Raw genomic sequence first — 19,905 nt, 5'->3', positions numbered from 1 at the left:
TGAGTTGAGGAGGGAAGTGATAGGGAAGTCGGTTAAAGAATTGCTCAGGTTGATACAGAAACTATTCTATAGCAGCTCACGTTTGGAAGCCAGAAAAGCTATTTATTAGCTTCTTTTGCAAGAGGTGGTAGAGGCTTGAATTAGAATGCCAGGGTTGGAGACCACAGGAAGTTCTTGGAGTGTGAGCAGTTTTGAAGGTAAAGCTGATAGGCTTTGTTGATAGACGGAGGTTGTGATAAGAAAGAAAGGAATCATAGATGACTCTGAGGTTTTTAGAGAGTGGTTTGAATATGATACAGTATTTCTGTAATTAACATATCCAGCACAAGTACACCAGGCATTGTGCTAAATTATTTAAGTATATTCTCCCTTAATGCCTACAAAATCTCCATGAGTGATTATTTCATTGTCTCTAATTTACAGAAAAGGAAACTGTGGTTCCATAAATTGTGCAAGGCACACAGCTAGTGAGAGGTAGAACTAGGAAGAGAACTTGGATATCCAAAGCCCATTCTCATAACCTTATGATTGTACTGATACGTTTGACATTTAGGGAATAAGTATACAGTGAACAAAGATAAAGAAAAGGAAAAAGAATCAACTACGGAGTCAAACTTCGGATTTGAGAGGAGAAACAACAAGACTCTAGTGGCCATACCAGCAGCAGTATTTATTCTGAAGAAGTGAGAACCAATGAGTGATATGTTATACATATGCTACATGTTATTTTAACAATTTCAGTAAATATGGAGCTCTCTCTCTCTCTGCGTTTCCCACCCACCTTACTGGCTGACACAAAATATAATTTGTATGGTCAAAAACTAGTTGAAGATTCTCAGATACCACATAAATGCATATCATTTGCATCTATACACATATATTGAGTGTGTGTGTATATATACACATAATATAGAGCCACGGTTAAGCTGTGTTCCTATAGTTGAGAGAAAATCTTATTTGTAGGACCACTAGATTTCTTTCTGAAATCATCGACCAGCATTATTTTCGAGGTACCTCCAGCAAATAAATAATTAATATGTTTTCTAGCCACCAGAAACAGAGCTTTTAAGATACTATTCCACTATAAATTCTTTGTGTTGTCTGTGGTTAAAAATAAATCAGTCCTCGTGATAAAGGTGTCACATGATACCATATTAAAACAGTGAGATAGAACAAAAAAGATTACATAGGGTAAATGTCAGATGGTTTTGTTAAAAGGGAAGGAAATAAAGTCTCCTCTTGGACTAAAATCTATTTTTTTTTTTTTTAGATTATAGTAATAAAAAGGGTATAATTTTTTCTCACTGGCATTTTTCCTTGTTGCTTATTTAATTCTCATTGGGCCATTGTTAAATACAAGCGAAATGTGGTTTCAGATGAGTTTTGTAAAATAATTTTTAGAGACTATTCTTGGAAAAACACACATATTCCGATAAAGATTTACGATCCAATATTGTTTCTGCCTTTATCAGTGTGTGGTGATCAGTAATTACATTTGTGAGTTAGGCAACTAGAGTAAAGAAAAGGAGGAAAAAAAGAGAAGAAACTAGCTTGCTTAAAGGTTTTAGGAAGTTCTTTAAAATTTAAAAAGTATATGTCACTCAAGATGGCGAGGTGGGCATAGAGGATTCTAAGGTAGTTGTTATTTTATGACAATGAGGTTTTCTTTTCAGAAATAGTTATTAAGAATCTTTCTTTGCTCTATGACCCACCAGGCTGCTTTTACTGTGGCTGTTGTCTCGACATTGGCCCTTGTTCATACTGACTATTGGCTGGATGCCACTGAAAGTTCATTTGGCATATTGTTTGGGGGATTCATTTACTACTCTATTGAATTACTTTACCTACAGGTTGTGATGCCTCAGATTCATTGGAAAAAAAAATGTTTTAAATTCTAAGAAAACTGCCTACATTTAGCTTACGAAGTAAAATTTTCCATTTCTCTAACTGCATTGTAATCACTTTTATACATGTGTAGTTTAAATAAAATTCATGACTGTTAAAAAAGTGTATCATTCAAGACCAGGAGATATAATTTCTTTAAAATTTTAAAGAACTACATATGCTAAATCTTGAGTCAGTATTTCTGAAGTATTTACTGGGCAAAAATTGGGAAAAGCGACATATGCTTAGAATTTAATTTTTTTTCTGACTTATTATAATCTTCTCGAAGCTGAGAGTCCCTCTAAGTAGTGTATTGTAAGATAAAAATGAATTATAAAATAAAAATTTATTTTGTTGTCTTCATTATCAAACTTAATAAGAAAAATATACGCACGGATTGAAATAACCAAAGAGAAAAGACTAGTCAAGTTTGGGAAAATAACTGTAGACAGGTAACTGATCTACCTGTAGACAGATATCTGTAGACAGGTAATTATTACTGTATACATTAGTTAGAAAAAATTGAGAAAATGGAGAAAATGAGTACAGTTTTAAACATCTGGCGATTAATTGGAGAACCTTGAGTTACTTAAATTTTACTTGATATAAAAACTAGTTTCCCTTCATTTTATAAATATTACTTTTTTCCCAATTAAAAAAAGTTAATCTATATTTTAAAAAAGAAAGAATTAGAATATAAACTGAGAGAGACTAGTGAACAAATCAATCAAATGTTAGAGCTCCAAATGCACAATTACTGTGAGTTGAGTGTGCTTCATGAAATGCCAGGAAGCACATGCTCACCTAAGTCACAACAAGGTGAAGAATTTGAGTCTCACAGTTTACAGAGAAACAATAAAAGTAATTGTGATTTACATTAACTTATGTCCAAGAAAAATCTTACACTTTTTGAAAAGAATCAAGAGCCTCTTGGTATACTGAGAAAACAACATGAAAACAAACAAAATCTTAATGAAGTATAAATGCAACGTTGTATTCTGAAATAAAATATGAGAAAATATTCATTCTCTTCTAGAATACCCAAATTTGATTTGCTTGCTTAAAACAACCACCACTACCAACAACAAAAAAAAAAAAGCAAAAATCTTTAGTTTGTTATTGAATTATTGCAAGCATAATTTGTCAAATTACAGGAAAAAGTAGTATTATCTACAGCCTGTAAAAAAATTATTCTAGAGGAAGAATGGATTGATGGGTGCTGTTACCAAAGTCAGTTAGATTTACAGTTCCGTTGAAATTTTACCTTCAGGTGTCACTCAAAAGGTTTAACGAAGTCTTACTTTAGCATCATTGACAAATAAGATAAAAATCCAACTAGCATGATACTAACTACCAAAGAAAACAGAAAGAACATCACTTCTCTAGAAATTAATATTGGGTGGCATGGTTGAGAGATTGGGTTTAGTTTAGAGACTTAGTGTAAGTTTTAGATTATATTTATTTTTTTTTAAATAGGCATGAAAACCCTAATCTTCTACAATACTAGATGTATTGGCATATATGAAAAATCCATGCTATAAAAAGATTGGCATATACTACATAGAAGGTACAGCGCCTCCCTATATTTGCAAACACATCATGGTGTTTTCATTCTGTATTTTATCAATAAAGTCTTTTTTTCTACCTTGGTGAAAAATATATAAATGCTACATTATTGTCAAGGTGGAAATACCTAGATTAATAGGATGGTAAGATTCTGGACCCACTTAAAAATGGCTTTACACGTAGAGTGACATTATGCAGATACACGCTCTTCTTCCCTTTTCCCAAAACTCTGATAGATTTTGTTGGAACCACAACACCAAATTCAGCGAGAATGGCCTAGCCTGCCAGATAAAATGGCAATATCAGTGAAGATGGAAACTTTCAGACAGTCTCCTCTTATGAGAGGAAGACAGACAAAAACACAGGAGGTTATAATGTTACAACTTCTTTAGCAAGTTAAGGAAATTCATAAAGAGGAGTAACTATAGAAGAAAATGTATGTGGGCTCAACATAATAAAGGATAATTGTTCAAAAGAAGAGTATGGGATTATACAATTTCTTTTCATAATAAAAGCAAAATCGTCTTTAAATTTGCAAGGGGAAAATGTTAGCCCTGAATTCAGATATTGGATTACTACTAACCTTGTTCACAGATTCCTCAGTGTTCATATTTTCCTCAAAATTTTCATTGGTTGCTTGCATGTAATCTGGGTTACCGGTCATACATAGAGTTTTCCAAAACCTTATGGTTAACAGAGGAGCTAGGCCGTGTTATAATCTCCACACTGGAAACTGGATAATGCCACAAAACCCCAATGATTTCCCCAAAAGCTTACACAGGGATTGAGGCTACGCATTGTCAATACGTGCATATATAACAATTTTCATCTTATGAAAAAGATCGAAGGAAATTTATTCATACAGTTGTCTGTTGACAATCACAAGGGCATTAAGGGAATAAGAGTCGTGGGTTTTTTTTTTTTTTTTTCTTTCTATTTGATAGTAAAAGCAGGTTTCTTGAGAGCCGTGGTTCCTGTTCCTGGTGCTATCTCACTTTTTGCAGCTCCTGCCTCAACCAGGACGGCAGGGGCTGCCCCAGTCTGTGCAGCAGTTTGGACAGTTCCACGTTATGATCGCGGTAGTAATTAGAGAGGAACGTTCTAGACTGGAAAGCAAAAAGAGAAAGAATACTTGAAAGAAGTCTTTCGTTCATCAGATACGATTCTGTAATCTACATTCCTTAGGGAATTCCATTGCACTATGTGTACCTAGGAAGTGTTTTTTTTTTTTTTTGTACTTTTCCTGAAGTATCACTTATTTTTATCTTTTAAAGAGATTTGTCGAAAGTGTCGCCGTAAAAGAAAAAGAGGTCCAGGTATATCCCATGTGGCTTATCTACCATTCCAGCACATATTTACCGTGGGGTTTATGAAGTCTACACAGAAAGACGAAATGATGGCAGGAGTATAACACCTCATGGGGAACCGGATTTATAGAAGCCAGCGATAAACACGCACACACACATTTCCTTTAAAATTGGTCCATAGGATAAAAATTAAAAGCAAATGTAAACAATCATAACAACTGAAATTCATGATTGCAAAAAATAACTTACAACATGACATAAAAACGTTCTATATTTATTTAGGACCCAAACAGTTTTGTTTTTTTTTTTTTTTTTAATCATTAAGAGCTTTCTGCTTCCAAAATATTATGAGGTCCCTGAAGCTTGATCTCTTTGATACTTCTTATCCTTCTAGCCAAGCTGGAGAGATTGGCCCTTAGTAGACAAGTGCTTAAAAAATTATAACATACATCGATGGTTTCAGTCTACTGTTTATGTTTTACTTACACTGATTTTGGGAAAACAGAAAACTTATCACTGGGCTTTCTCACTGGATGTCACTGACCTCATATTGCACCCCGGTTGACATAGTTGTGTCTCCCTGGTAACATCAGAGGGGAAGCTTCCCTTGTGCACACAGGTAGCAGTGGCTCCTACGTTGTTCCCATCTGGCCAGAGTTCCCCCGTCTCGCTTAAGCCCTCCCAGCATTTTAACACAGACAGGTCTGTTTCTTCAACAAACTCCCTTAGCACCTTTGGTGTCTCCCGTGGAAACGGAATTAAGACAACGACATCTCCTCGCAGACCATTCACCGGGTATTTCATGATGTTTTTTTTTTTCCCCTTAAACCAGATTGTAAACACTTCAGATTGGGTATAAGATGTTTATAGTAGCGGTGGGAACATTACGTTGATTTCTTGGCAGCTTAAAGTGATTTCTGAAACCCTTTCGAAATCACTGAGTTCAAAGGTGTAGTTGAAGGACCTTCTAGCACTTCTATTTCCATAGTAACACGTGAGTCACTTGCGTCGTCCCTTTGCCCACCCTGCCGTGAAAGTAATGCTTATGATACCTGCTCGAGCAGGTGGCTGGCCGGTTTCCCGGCTTAGTCGGCCACCGAAGGCATTGCTCCTCACAGCCTCGCTTCTAGCGAGAGACTGTCCTGCCTTTGTGCCTGCCTTGGTCACCTCTTCAGACATCCTATTATAAATCAGCAACCACAGCTAATTTGTCCATCCTGCAAGAAATCTGGGCTCCTAAGTGTTTTATTCGTACAGCCTCTCCCTTGCTCAGCTCAATTCCATGCCTGCAAGGTGAGCCATTCGACATAGGGATGCAACGTAAGATAATAACACTTTAACATTTTATCCAAAATTCCTTGTTTAGTAAACACGTGTGTCACTTGTTTGTCTAACCAGGGAAAGTGTTCATCTCTGATTTTATGCAAGAGACAAAACTATGCTAATTAGGTTATAATAGGAGGTAAGTGGCATCCAGGGAGAAAGCCCAATTATCAATTTTGTTTGCCCAAAAATCTGTGTAAATACCAGAAAAACATTACATTAAAACCATGGGTATATTTTATAATTTTTAACTCTTTATCTAATAAGGGCCAATCTCTAGCTGGACTAGAAATGTAAGAAATATTAAAAAGTAAAACTTATTTAAGTGCTTTACATATTTGGAAAGGAGCTATTTTTCAGTTAAGTATTTATGTTTGAATTGCATTCAAATAGCAACTATATAGGAATATATATATATATATAAATCCTTTATCAATCTCTACCATCTTCTAAATATATAAACTATTAATTGCAAAGAAAGAGGAAGCAAATTTCTTGTGACTAGTTCTGAAACAGCTGTATGCACAGATTTTTGCCAAAATATTTCAAGGATTAAGAACGTATTACCTCTGGATCCATGGGGGGATATTTTCGGCCTTTGCTTTTTCCAAGGCATTTGGTCTTTCCTCCTTCCAGCAGTTGACACCAAAAACCCTTTTGGGGATCGAACCTACAACAGATGAGCATTCAATGATTATGCATTGTGTGCGGAATTTTCAGTGAGAGCCTCACCAACTGGACAAAGGAAATGTGCTTTGGTATGCCCATTGATTTGATTTCATTCAATTCATTTCTACAAGTATTTATTCACCTGATTGAGAGACGCTCATTGAGAGGAAGTAAACCATACGTGATGTGTTTTAAACAGTTTTACTCTAATGAAAAAATGTATATAGATCTTTAGTCCAATTTTATGTTGAAATTATTTTACCTATGGAGCCATAAAAGATCAAGGACCAATCATCAAAATTACAGCTCAGATATAAAGGACCTTTAGGATCTTTTATTTATTTATGAACTCGATTTCCCAGGAAAAATATGTTAATAGATTTCTTCGAAATCATTCAATGGTCTACATTAAAGGGGCGAAATGTAATATAGGTATACTTCTCTGAATATAAACATGAATTGAACCTTCCAATCTGGAAAACCACTGTATTTTTATAGTTAAAATGTTTACACTTTTCAAAAAGAAAAGGAATAATGTAAAAATAAAGTGGAAGATTAGACAATTTCTTATTTCTTTTGTTCAGGCAGATAATCCAACAGGTTGCCATACCCTTGAAGAAAATTCTAATGTTGTTTTGTTCCCATGGCTGTACTGAATTACAAATGAAAGGAAGTGTGTCCTAATTATTTTGTTTAAAATCAAATATATAAGAATTTTTGTTTAGGACTAACAAGATAGGAAAAAATGAAAAGAATGATCCAACTAAGAAGGGAAAGTTTCAATTTATGGCTATGGGGCTTGCTGCATGCATAAAACATCGAAAAGGTTTGCATTTTTGTCGCTCAGCAGATGTTTTCGAAGGATGAAGCATAATTGACTGGGATGTAAAGTTAATTAGCTGCAGAATATTTTGTTGCCCTGGGCCCATTCCTATCACACCAGAGCTCCTGCAATTCGCCTCTGCACCTATGTGAATTTGTTTAGGGGGAGAAGGAGGTTTTCTTCACAGTTCCCTGCCCAACCTATTATTAGAGACCTGATTCTTGTTGCAATCCAAGTTGCCCTGGTCCATGTTATCTATTAAAATTAAATACATCAGTAGTTAAATAGATAAAAGGAAGACAGAGTCGTTTCCAGCCTGGACTTTTTAATCTGTTCCTGGCCTATCTGAGTCCTTTCTCTGGTTTCCATTAATTTCCCAAGAGGACAAACAATTCCGAGTGCTTCATAAAATGAGAGGAGGAAGTCAACATAACGGTGCCCCAAAACATCATTTTCTGCCTCGGGATGAGAATATTTAATGGCATTAAGGTAAAATACAGCCCTGGTAACAAAGCCAAGATATTTATTTATACACACACTGAGAGATCTCTGTTCTCAGGTAATGCAGAGGTCTCAGGATGGGCTGTGGTCTCTCCCTGCTCTCCACAGCAGCTGTTGTGAGACAGAGCTTAATACGGTCTGAGAAAGGAGAGCCATCTAGAATAATAAAAGCCGTTTTTTTTTTTTGTTTTTTTTTTTTTTAAGATAGGGTTGTCATAACCCTGAATCCACATTATTTTGCCGTCCTAGTTTCATTTATTGCATTGGCAACTTTATATACCTAAGTCTAACAAAAGGCCTTTATCCTCTCTAAGTTATATCAATTTATTGTTTTATGATTTTGTTTTAGTATGCATGAAATTGTGATATTAAGATTCAAAGTCTTTCTCAATAGAACTGTTAGACAACTTTTAGGACATGAGTTGATTGCCATTCGAGTTTTTTATTCTACTGAACATCGCTATAGTTATTAATTTTTGTGATGTGTGAGACATATTAAAAACCATGTATTTTGGCCTTGGCTCTAATCTCTCCTTCAAAAGTATGATTTCACACGTTTATGGAACTATAAACAATTATTTTTAGTGAACAGGATGGAAACATTACCTAAACTATTCTGAGAGGCAGGGGAAGATACGCCAATATCAATAACTATTAATAAGAAGCATATTATAGGAAGCTTTGTCTACTTTATCGTTATTTGCATGTAGGTAAAAACTTCATTAGGGTTGTTTCAGTGGATGAGGAACAACCCAATCTTGTTACTGCTCTTCCTGTTCCTCAGTTTGACTCACTAATTGGCTAATTGCTGATTGTAATCTGCTATGAACTGGGAAATTATATAACCAGGCTTCTTAGAATTTTATCTAAAATTCAACAGGCTGTGTATCAGACCTTGTGAGGGAGTCTTTTGTGAATAAGGTGCATGACCTTTTAGGGTATGTTTTGGCTGCTTGGAGGTTTTGTTTTTGTTTGTTATTTTGTCTCTTTACATTTTTCCTCCATTTTTAATTATCCAAATGTATGATTTTATTTTCCCGAGATGACTGCAACAGGACCTCCTATCCTACATTCTCTTCTACTGATGATTTGACTTCCCCCCATCCCCCATCAAGAGGTGGAGTCTTATTTCTCTCTGCTTGGACTTGGGCAGGCTGTTGTGACTATTGTAACCAATAGAATGTAGCACAGCAATGCTGTGTGACTTGCAGGTCTGGGTCAGAGAAGGCAGTGGGTCTCTTGGACCACATGCTCCCTGGACTCATCACCTCTAACTGGAACACAGCCACTCCCCTGTGAGAAAGCCAAGCCACCCGGGAAGGGATGTCTTCAACCCACTGATCTCTGCCTTTGAGCCATCTCAGTCCAAGAGCCAGAGATGTGAGTGAAGAAGCTTCCAGATGATTTCAGTCCCCAGTTATCTGGGTCCTACCCAAATATTCAAGTCTTCCCAGCTGCAGCCCCAGTTACCATGAGCAAAAACAAGCCATCCCAGCTATGTCTTATCTAATTCCCAGCCCACAGATTCCATGAGCATAATCAAATCACTGTCACTATATGCTAGCAAGTTTTGGGATGGTAGCAACTTTTGAGGTGGCTTATGCAACAATGGATAACTGGAACAATATATAAGATTATATTTGGTTATAAATAATTTAATAAATACAGAACAAAACATGAATGTCCGCCTTTCCCAACTCCGCTCTAAATATTGCTCACTTTCACCGAGGGCGTGATGGCCATCAGCATTTCATTTCTAACCTGTAAATCATCTGGAGGAGGAGACTATACTGTGTTCACTTTTGTAACCTAAAATTCTAGGACATTTTCTGCACAGAGTAGGCATGTAAAATGTTCCCTTAATCAAAATGGTATTGGATAAAGTTCACAAAAAGAAGAATGTGTCATAATATGAGATACACGTTGTAAGATAAAGTATTCCTGGTATTCAAAAGAGAGACTGCATGAGTAATGAGGATATTTATCTGACTGCTTCGAGTAACAACATGATGTATAAATCCATAGCGGGTGTTAATGATGTTGTAGACACACCTATCAGTGATCATTTATGACGGTAAATAATGGGAGTGAATTGGAGCATGAGAACAGACTCACGTTAGTGCTTCGGAGTAATTATAATGAGGTGTAACTCCTAGAAACTTCTGGACTTCATCCATCACAGTAGCTGGGTCAGATCTCAGCTGCTGTCCATCAATAATTAGCAACTGTAAAGTCAAAAACAGCCACTTTATGAAGAAGAAAACAAAATTGAAGGGCCTGAGCTGCCTGCCTTGACCTGGTATGGCGTTAATAAATTAGGTCAGTGTGAATAGGAAGCAAATACACACTGCTCAGAATACGTGTAAATGTTTATTCCTCTCGTGTCCTTCCAAATACATAATAAAGTTTGCCATAGGTGTAATTTCTTATGAGTTGTTTAGTTATAGCCCTTAACTTACTTTATTGTACATCAGAAATAAACATAGACACTTTCTTGATTTATTACTTCAGTGGAAACCCAGTTTTCCATGTGTGGTGTAATCAGGTGATTACTCAACCTACCAAATTCCCATGAGCTAACGGTGGAGCCAACTGAGGGCTTAGAATGGGTGGGCAGCCCCCAAATCACCCATCTATTCTTTTTTTTTTTTTTTTTTTGAGACAGAGTCTCACTTTGTTGCCCAGGCTAGAGTGAGTGCCGTGGCGTCAGCCTAGCTCACAGCAACCTCAAACTCCTGGGCTCAAGCGATCCTCCTGCCTCAGCCTCCCGAGTAGCTGGGACTACAGGCATGCGCCACTATGCCCGGCTAATTTTTCTATATATATATTTTTAGTTGTCCATATAATTTCTTTCTATTTTTAGTAGAGACGGGGTCTCGCTCTTGCTCAGGCTGGTCTCGAACTCCTGACCTTGAGCGATCCACCCGCCTCGGCCTCCCAGAGTGCTAGGATTACAGGCGTGAGCCACCGCGCCCGGCCTACCCATCTATTCTTACAAACCAAGACCTGGGGAGGGGGAAATATTTGTTCCCGCCTTTCTGTTTCTTGGTTCCCTGCCCCAGAATATCAGAATCGTTTGAGGAATGCTGAAAAAAAGGTCCATGCTGAAGCTGAAGCCCATCTGCTGGGGCTTCAATTCTGCCCTGAGCTGGAATGTAGACTGTGAGGGTTATTACAAAGGATGCTTTTTTCCAAATTCTTATTTCTATCTCGTGTTTCGGGGGTGTTATAACACTTCCCATTTTGGCATTCTGGTGCATGACCTCCTTCTTTCCCTGTAAGGGTCCCAAAGAGCAGACCACAAGCAGGTGTTTGTGCGTGGTGACCCATAAGGTCTCGTATAACTGGCTGCTCTGCTAGTGGTTGGCAGTTGCTGCCTGTAAATCACATGATGTCTCTCGAGTGAGGACTCATCACTTCAAGACCGGCTGCTATTCTAACGAAGATCCCCAAAATGTGTTTCCGAGCCCTTTAACAAAACTTTCATAGTATTAATGAAATTAAAACTGTAAGAATGCACACTTCTTCATTACTTAGTGTCTCTGATTATAAATTGTCATTGGTGGCAATGCTAATTCGCACTTTCTGTTTGTCAGCACAACATAATTATGATGTAATGAACAGAAAAAATTAATTTCAGGACAATTACCTGAGAAGTGGCGAAGTGAGTTAGCCATCTTTCTATGTGGACCGCGTACCATCCAGGCACGAGGCATCTTCTCTGCAGAGTTCTTAAGTCAGATGGCGCCCAGTGTCCTGTCGTGATGACTTCATAGAAATTAAACCTCAGGGCAGCCGGATCTTCGTGTGATCGTTGGTGCTTTAACAAGAAAAGGCAATTGCAAAGTTAGTTTTGTTTTTTTTTTTTTTAATATCTGTGTAGGCATGCTTGTATGTGTGCCAGTATGCATGTGTGTGTTTGATGTGTATGTACACATGGGTGTGTGTGACTTCCTTTCACAAAATATGAAAAGTTAATTATTTGCTTTTAGAATAAAAATAGGGCGAAAACTGCGTATATTGAAATAGGCACTGGTGCATCGTTTATTTTAAAGTATTTTAAAGGACAAGCCTTCAATATATATCAAGTGGTGTGCAGATAAGCTTGTGGTTATCTTCATGTATAAAACGTCTAAAATGTTTCGGTGCAAAGCAGAGAGCACAAGCATTTTCTTCGAGGGTCTGATTAGAAAGGAAAAGATGTCAGGGAGCCGACGAATCAAGCCTGAGGAAGAGAGATTTCAATGGAAAGCATGGGCTTCCATGGTACTCGGCCTCTTGGTGCCAAATACTCCCTCCTGCAGATTCTGACATTTCCCCGACACCCTGCGTGGCAGATGTCACGGCCATAGAGAAAGCAGATGTCTAGTCTTCGTGCTTGTTTACGTGTCATATTCACGTTGATGTGACTCAAGGTACTTCCCTTTTACTCTCTTACGGGTTCTACCTAAACCTGCCAGTTCCCAAACACTGGTTCTCTCCTACTTTTCAGTTCCAAATCCTCAGGGTTCTTCCCACCAACCCAGCATGGGTCAAGCAGGACAGAGCCCAGCTCAGCGACGAATGAATTTAATAGTCAATACGATTTCACAAGCATTTCATTAAGCTTCTCTCTAGAACAAAGAACTGCGATAGATTCTGGTGATAAAAAGACAGAAGTAAGACAGGATCACTGTCTTCAAAGAAATCAAATCCAGTGTGGGACACAATGGACTAATAGATTGTAATAAAGGTGTGTATTTGCCTAGAAGTGACTTGCTGTGACAGCAAGACCAATAAGTGATTCATTCGGACTCAAAAGATGAAGGATCTTTTTTAAAAGCTGACGCTTTCAAGCTAAAAGGTAGGAGTAAGAAAGATTTTGATAACTGGGGAAGAAAACACCAAACGCATATGGAAACTAAGAGAACTGTACCACCTTAGGGAAGTCTGAGTGAAGGCGGATGATGTGTAATGAAGTTAAGTGTTGTGAGAAATCCGAACGTGAACTTGAAGAAAATCTAGTACACGGTGAGGACAGAAGCAGGCACCATGTGTGAGTCAGAAATAAAAATAACCAGAAAAGGAAAGATGATTAGGCAGTGGTGAATGGTTAAAAGAGTAATTAGTAAGTGGCCGAAACTTTTGAAGTCTTCTTATTATGGTAAATTTATTGACATCCTTATGTATGCATTATGCTTTCTAGATAGAGGTTCTATAATTCACTTAATTAGCAAAATGTGTAGAAATGATAAACTTGAATAAATAACGATAAACATACTATCTGTATACTTAATATAGTCATGCTAAAATTTCTATTTTAAGCAGTGATAACGTGAAATTTCACTTCATCTGTTCTATACCGAGTTACGCCAGTTGAGAACCAACTTTTCTTTATATTCCTGCAACTAAATAGATTAGCATAAAAATATGACCAGGAAGTCACAAAGGCACATATTTTATGGAAAAAATAGCACTCTAGTTCCTCTGTGAGGTCCATTATAAAAATGTGGCGCAGAAATTACAGTGGCAGGTGACATTGGCAGGAGTTTCTGAATTACACCTGCTGAGTTTTGGATTTATGGTATTTACGGAGCAGACAGAACTAGCTAAGTAATGGGCTACATTATTTTGAAATGTGGAGCAGTTTGGGGCCCTACTCTCAGCAATGCAGCCGTAAAAAGTATTATCAGAAAAAATAATTCCCTTTCAAACTTGTATGTATGTTCAATGAATTTCTTGGAGGAAGCAGGCACAAAGCAGCAACACCCACATCATAAAGATTCTCATTTATTTAAATGGTTTAATCTATGCGAAAGAAAATGATTCATTTAAATCCGCTCGAAGGAGTGCCTATGCTTTCTGCCAGAAAAATATGCATGTCCCTCAAGTATTTGAATTCAAAACTTTTAATGAAGGCTTAACATCTTAAGGCTTTGGGCACACTTTTAAAAAAATAATTTTATTTTGCTTTACAGTATGAGTTTTGTGAAGTGAGAACGATACATTCTTGTGTCTGGTGGGAAATACTGACTCATGGATTCTGATGGTAATTTATGGATCTTGCTTCCAATCTACTAGTTCCATTTGGATCCCTGACCAATTTGCAATCCAACTGCAATCCAATTTGCAAAGTTGTATTTTTCTGTCCACCAGTATTTGTTTTCAGTAGTACATATTTATTGAAGAAAGTTTGAAAAGTCAAGGAAAAAAAGGAAGAAAAATATAAAAATTACTTGTTATCTTACTATATCCTTTAAAAATTCCCTTTTATTTATTGTTCTTATTATTTACTTCAGCATATTACAGGGGCACAAATGTTTGGTTTACATATATTGCCTTTGCCCCAATCTATTCTTCATACTGTGGATAATATAATATTTTCCAGTAGAAAATCTGGTAGTCCCACACTGTCTACCATTTTTCGAAGGCTTTCAGTTTGCTCAAAAAATGGCAGCCACATGGTTCTAACCCCCGTGTATCTCCCAGCCTCAGTCTCCTGCAAGTTTCCACCTGGACTTTTCCAGACAGCCACATGGAATTCCTTTCGGCCTTTTAAAATGTGCTATGGTTCTTTATACCTAATATAATTTATATATGCTACTATCTCCTTTCCACGACTCTCCTTCTACGCTCATTCAATTAACATCTACTCTGCCTTCAGTTTTAAAAGTTTATTTCCCTAGAGAATGCTTTCAGAGCACCTTTACATACTTCCTCATAGCACATTCACAATGTCTAATTATATATCTTTATGATAATTTGATTAATTGCTTGAGCCCAGGAGTTGGAGGTTGCTGTGAGCTAGGCTGACGCCACGGCACTCTAGCCCAGGTGACGGAGTGAGACTCTGTCTCAAAAAAAAAAAAAAAAAAAACAAAAATTTATCTACACATTAGAATAAACACAATGTTTTAATTATTCTTTTATTGAGTAAAACCACAATTTAACGTTGCTGCAGAATATTTCATTTCAGGGTGACACAAATCTGTACTGTTGGGTATTTGCTTTTCCTTTTGTTATGACTTTTATAGATAGTGCCGCAATGTTCTCAAATATATGTCTACCTCTTGGAAGTTCTCCTTAGGATCAAGTCCAGAGGCAGAATCACAGCACCAAAGGATCTTTCTGTACCTCTTGGTAGATATCGCCAAACGAGCTTCCAGAAAATATCCCCCACGTGTCCTTCTATTGGAATGCTCGCCAGCCTTTGTCACCACCCTCTTGCCAGCATAGAAAAACATCACAATCTTTGTCAAGATATTCAAGAGGAGAGTTGCTTGAATTTGTATTTTGTTGACCCTTAAATGGGTCGATCATTTTTCACATCAATTATTGAACAATTGCACTTTGTGTGTGTGTGATTGTTTAGCTGTGCCTTTTGCTCATTTTTCTACTATGATACTTTAACTGTTTATTTATTTATTTATTTATTTATTACCAATTCAGAGGAACATTTTATAAAATAAGGGAACTAAGTAAGCCGTTTATTGTGTACTTGTTAAAGGTGCCCTAGATGCTGACTTACAATTTCGTTAATTTTTGACAGACCAATATTTCACATGTTTATGTGATGTAGGCAATCTACTAGTTCTTTGACTTTTTTTTCTATTATTTTATGCTTGAAAGTCTTTGCCCGACTTGATATGAGTTAAATATTCAGCTCTTTATTTCTGATAATTTTGGGTGTGGGAGGGGTTAGATACTTTTACATTTGACTCTTCCGTGTTGCTGGGCTCTAGTTTGGTGGTTCATCATTGCCTACATTCAAGCTACAACCCAATGCTTTTAGCAGTACTTTTTCCTGCTCGTACCTGGTACCAAGAGTATGCCCTGTCTGAGGGGTCAATGAGGATGGTGATGATCTTGGCTTTGGGAACGAGAGATGCGGCTCTCTTGGGAGCTTCTTCCGAATGGAAGTAATTAGCGCTCTTTTCAAACAGGAAGTCACTTGTAAGGTTGGCTGGGGTAGGGAAAAAGTCCATGTACCTGAAGGCAGAGAAAGACAACTCATTAATGTGAGATTTTTTTTTTTCTTGCCATACTCTGAACATGAAATAAGTTGAAAATGAATAAGTTTATATTCATTTATATCAATTTCTAGTTATTGTGCTATAATGGTCTAAATAGTGGATATTCTATACACTTTGAATACGAAAACAACCCCGAATTATTACTTTTCTAACGATCCATGTTGGACAGGGGAGGAAGTGAGATTAAATAGGTAGAGTGATAAAGAACAAAAAGAAAATACAGCGGGTTTGGACTGATGGTCTGTGCTATCAAAAGCCAAATCCAGAAACACTAAGTTTGCCCCCTGGCCAACAGCGAATTACACCATCTTCCTTAGCTGTGTTAAAATAGTAAATTTATGTTTACAGATTTGAAAGCAGAAATTCTTTAAGGTGAGATTAGAGTTCGCAAGACAGAAAGATGTATAAATCGGAATAGCGACAAAACACCAGACATTTCAGGGCATAGCCGTTCTCCTCCTCCTTCTGCGTGACGTGTGGAATGTGTAGCAGTGTGAACACATTATCGTCTATCTCGAGTAATTAAGCGGATATTTCCCGCGGTGCCCCGGTGGGTTCATTTCTCCATATGCTGCGGGGATGTTCCTCTGCGTGCGGATCGTGGAATCAATATGTTCTGAGGTTAATTCGGTGCAAGGCTTTAATTATGTGTGTAACCCTCCTTACAGCTCATCACTCCTCTAACCCTCAAATGTTCTAGAAATAAATAATGAGAGCAATTAAGAATTCATATAAGACTCTTATTTTCCTCTTTTGACACTTGTTATTATGTTTCCCAAATGTGGAGTGGGGAAGAGTCTCGTCTATATTCCTGCTTAACAATGTGTGTTCCCGTTGAGCTTGTGGATCAGAGAAAATGACTGTTCTGCTTTTAGTAATCTGCATGCAATTCCAAATCGTATTCAGCCTTTTTAAAGGGCGGTTGGGTAGTAATATTCTAGACGCAGAGTGGACCCATCTCTGCTCATGATGAGAAGCCTGTTCTGCTCACTGCGTCGCCCACGCCCAGCTGTAATCCTCGCTGCTTCTAAAACGAAGGAGAATCTCTCTGAGCACAGGTTTCTCTGTGACGATGACACACAAAGTTACCTGCTACAGGTGTGCGCATTGAAGGGAATTTTCCTCGGCTGAGATTTGCTTTATATACCCAGGAAGTGGCAATTAACTTCAGAACCATATTTTGTTGGAAAATTAGGATAGAGCTAGAAAAACATCACCTGCATCGAAGATCATTTCCAGGATCAGGTTTATTCTATTTTAGTTTAAGGGAAATATCGTGATTTAAATTTTTTCCATCATTTATCAAGTGCTAATTAATATTTATTTTATGCACGTGTGTTACTAGAATTGATGCGGTGTTGGAAATGCTCTGTTATTATTTGCATGACAAATATCAGCCTGTATTGTCCTACAACATATATAGTTTATGTGGTTAATGAAGACACTTGTCACGGAGTACCAAATGAAACAAGCTGCTGATTTATTTGTTTCCTCGAGCATCATTGTGAAGACAAATTATGTGTACAGTTAAAAAAAGACGCAGGCACAGTAAAACAATACTTTCAGAGACTTTTAAATATCCTTATGAATAATTCTGATGAAATATATCCCATAAGGTTCTTTATTCAATCATATTAATTTAGCAGAAAAATATTATCATTATTGCACTGTCCAAATCAAATTATAGGCAACACTGATTAAACATATCATCGTTATAAATTAATTTCTAATTCACTGTGGTAGAATTGAGCATAACAAATTTATTCTGTAATTATGCAGATGCCATGCATACATCTATAATTGCTCTGCGGTGATTGAGCACGTGTTAATAACGGAATTTATTTTTTGTTATTTTCCTTACCAGTCAATTCCTTTGTGATAGTTGTTGCCATTAAAGAATTGAACTTCTTCAAATGTTTTGGGGCTGGGGACATTGCTGATGATGGAAGGGTGCATGAGAAGAAATAAATAAAGTGCAGTTGTCCCTAGTACAGAAAAGACAAAAGGTTATATGGCAACAAAAGAAGAGACAAAATATTATTTGAGCATAATCTTTACTCCAACAGTAATATTCAAATAACCCACTCTTTCCAGTGTCAAAATGATTTCCTTAAAGTCGCTTAGGCACATTTACATTGTTGAAAAGCCACTTGTCATATAACTGCAGATTTTTAGCATTTATCTGGGACCTTGCTCCAGCTAGTTTAAGTCCCTGACAGCGGTGGGAGTTTTGCCAACTGAAGCAATAAAAAGAACAAAATATGACCTCAGACTTCTATGATTGGATTTTAAGCATTATTATAACCGTTTTTACATTAGAATAAGGTTTTCACAGCCTATAAAATATTATCGTCATCCACTTTCTTTGTTTTAACTTCTTATTTGTTTGTCTTGGGAGAGCCAGAACCGGCTAAAAGCTTTATCATTCCTCCAATGGCAGGTCAAATATTAAAATCTAAAGGTCTAACTTATTGTCTTTATAAATTCGAACAAGGAGAAAAAAAATAGATTTATAGTTACTAACCTGTAATTTTCTAGCTGAACTAAAAAGTAATACTATTCAATGACAAATGATAGAGGATATGTCTTTAAATTAAATTTTTAGCATGATTTTATAACACAGGGATGTTTTATTTCTTTAGCAGTCATTCCAGAGTTAGCCCTGCTGCAAGGGAGTTGGTGGAAAATTAATGTACATTTTAAACACCAACAACCAAAGTGATATATCCACAGATATGTGCTGCTTTTTTTTCTCTTCTCTGTACGTGTGTTAACTTAGTGTTGCAATATAATTTATATTCCTAGATGAAGAAAAGATTAAAACAACCAATATCTAATAGTCCGGAAATCTTGCCCACAACCTTTAAAATGATCTACTTACTCGTATTACAAATATCTTCATCTGGGCCAGGCTTGTTTATTGAGACTGTTTGTTTTGTGTTATGGTTCGTGCGCTCAACTGATGAAAATGCTTCTTGTCAAAGTAGTGAATTCAAAACACAGCAACTCAATAAAAACTTTAATTAATCAGGACATTCTCAAAGTGTATAAAACTGTCACCTACTGAAGAAAGTATAAAATATTCTAATTGAAAGTGTCATCTCATTGGTGAAATACTTTCACTGTTTTCCCACATTCTTACATAGTTGTCCTTCAGTGCAAACGAAAATACCAAGGCAAAAAAATGCCTGATGAACTTCAAGGGATTCAGAAAATAAGTTCCAATCATATTAATGTCTAATGATTAATTTTAAAGAGTAAACCACGCATGTAAAATATTCGAAAGGAATAATGACATTGGCTCTGAAAAAAAAAAATCAATTCCAGGCTGACGCCCTATGTTTGAATCAGTACAAAACCTGTTTTAGTACCTTTATTCAGAATTAGTTAGGTAAAGCCACAAAAAGTGGCTTTTTGTGACATATAAATTCCAAGTTTTCAATAATCTGACATGTATGTTTTACAGTTTTGAAATCTATAGTTCAGGAATTTAGTGCCTAAGTCTAATTAATGGGCACCGTTGGGTCCCCTTGGGGTCCATGGCGTCACGGTGACCATGGGGATGAATGATAGTTCAAGGAATGAACTAAATATCTAAATATTTCACAAAGCAAAACCTAATCCGATAATGCCACATAGCAATGTATTTCATAAAATCATTTTTACAAAGAGTCTAAATAGCACAATTGGCTATTCTTACCTGTTTTTTGTGGCCCAATGACCAGGAATTTTGGTAAGTGGTCACAAGTTTTGTCTCTGGACCAGATGTCCTTGTGTCGTTTGTCATCACATGGATTCTGCAAGAAGGAAGAACAAGGAA

At 36.8% G+C, this 19,905-nt stretch overlaps 1 protein-coding gene across 2 annotated transcripts in view; it reads right to left on the bottom strand.

Moving 5' to 3' along the window:
- Nucleotides 1–4,394: 4,394 nt before the first annotated feature.
- NDST4 (N-deacetylase and N-sulfotransferase 4) overlaps nt 4,395–19,905 on the bottom strand; it is a 160,918-nt gene continuing 145,407 nt past the window's right edge. The window contains exons 8-14 of one of the 2 annotated variants that reach the window (XM_069459071.1): nt 19,786–19,882; nt 17,947–18,070; nt 15,867–16,041; nt 11,723–11,893; nt 10,189–10,298; nt 6,648–6,750; nt 4,395–4,556 (exon numbers count right to left, since the gene is read on the bottom strand). In XM_069459071.1, the coding sequence (XP_069315172.1) occupies nt 4,437–4,556; nt 6,648–6,750; nt 10,189–10,298; nt 11,723–11,893; nt 15,867–16,041; nt 17,947–18,070; nt 19,786–19,882 (900 nt within the window). In that variant the 3' untranslated portion in view covers nt 4,395–4,436. The remainder of the gene's footprint in view (nt 4,557–6,647; nt 6,751–10,188; nt 10,299–11,722; nt 11,894–15,866; nt 16,042–17,946; nt 18,071–19,785; nt 19,883–19,905) is intronic. The other variant, XM_069459073.1, reaches the window with a different exon arrangement.

The sequence above is a fragment of the Eulemur rufifrons genome, chromosome 26, assembly GCF_041146395.1.
Source record: "Eulemur rufifrons isolate Redbay chromosome 26, OSU_ERuf_1, whole genome shotgun sequence".
NCBI classification, from domain to species: Eukaryota; Metazoa; Chordata; class Mammalia; order Primates; family Lemuridae; genus Eulemur; species Eulemur rufifrons.
The sequence above is the reverse complement of the archived record's forward strand: the minus strand, read 5'-3'. Positions and strand labels throughout refer to the sequence as shown.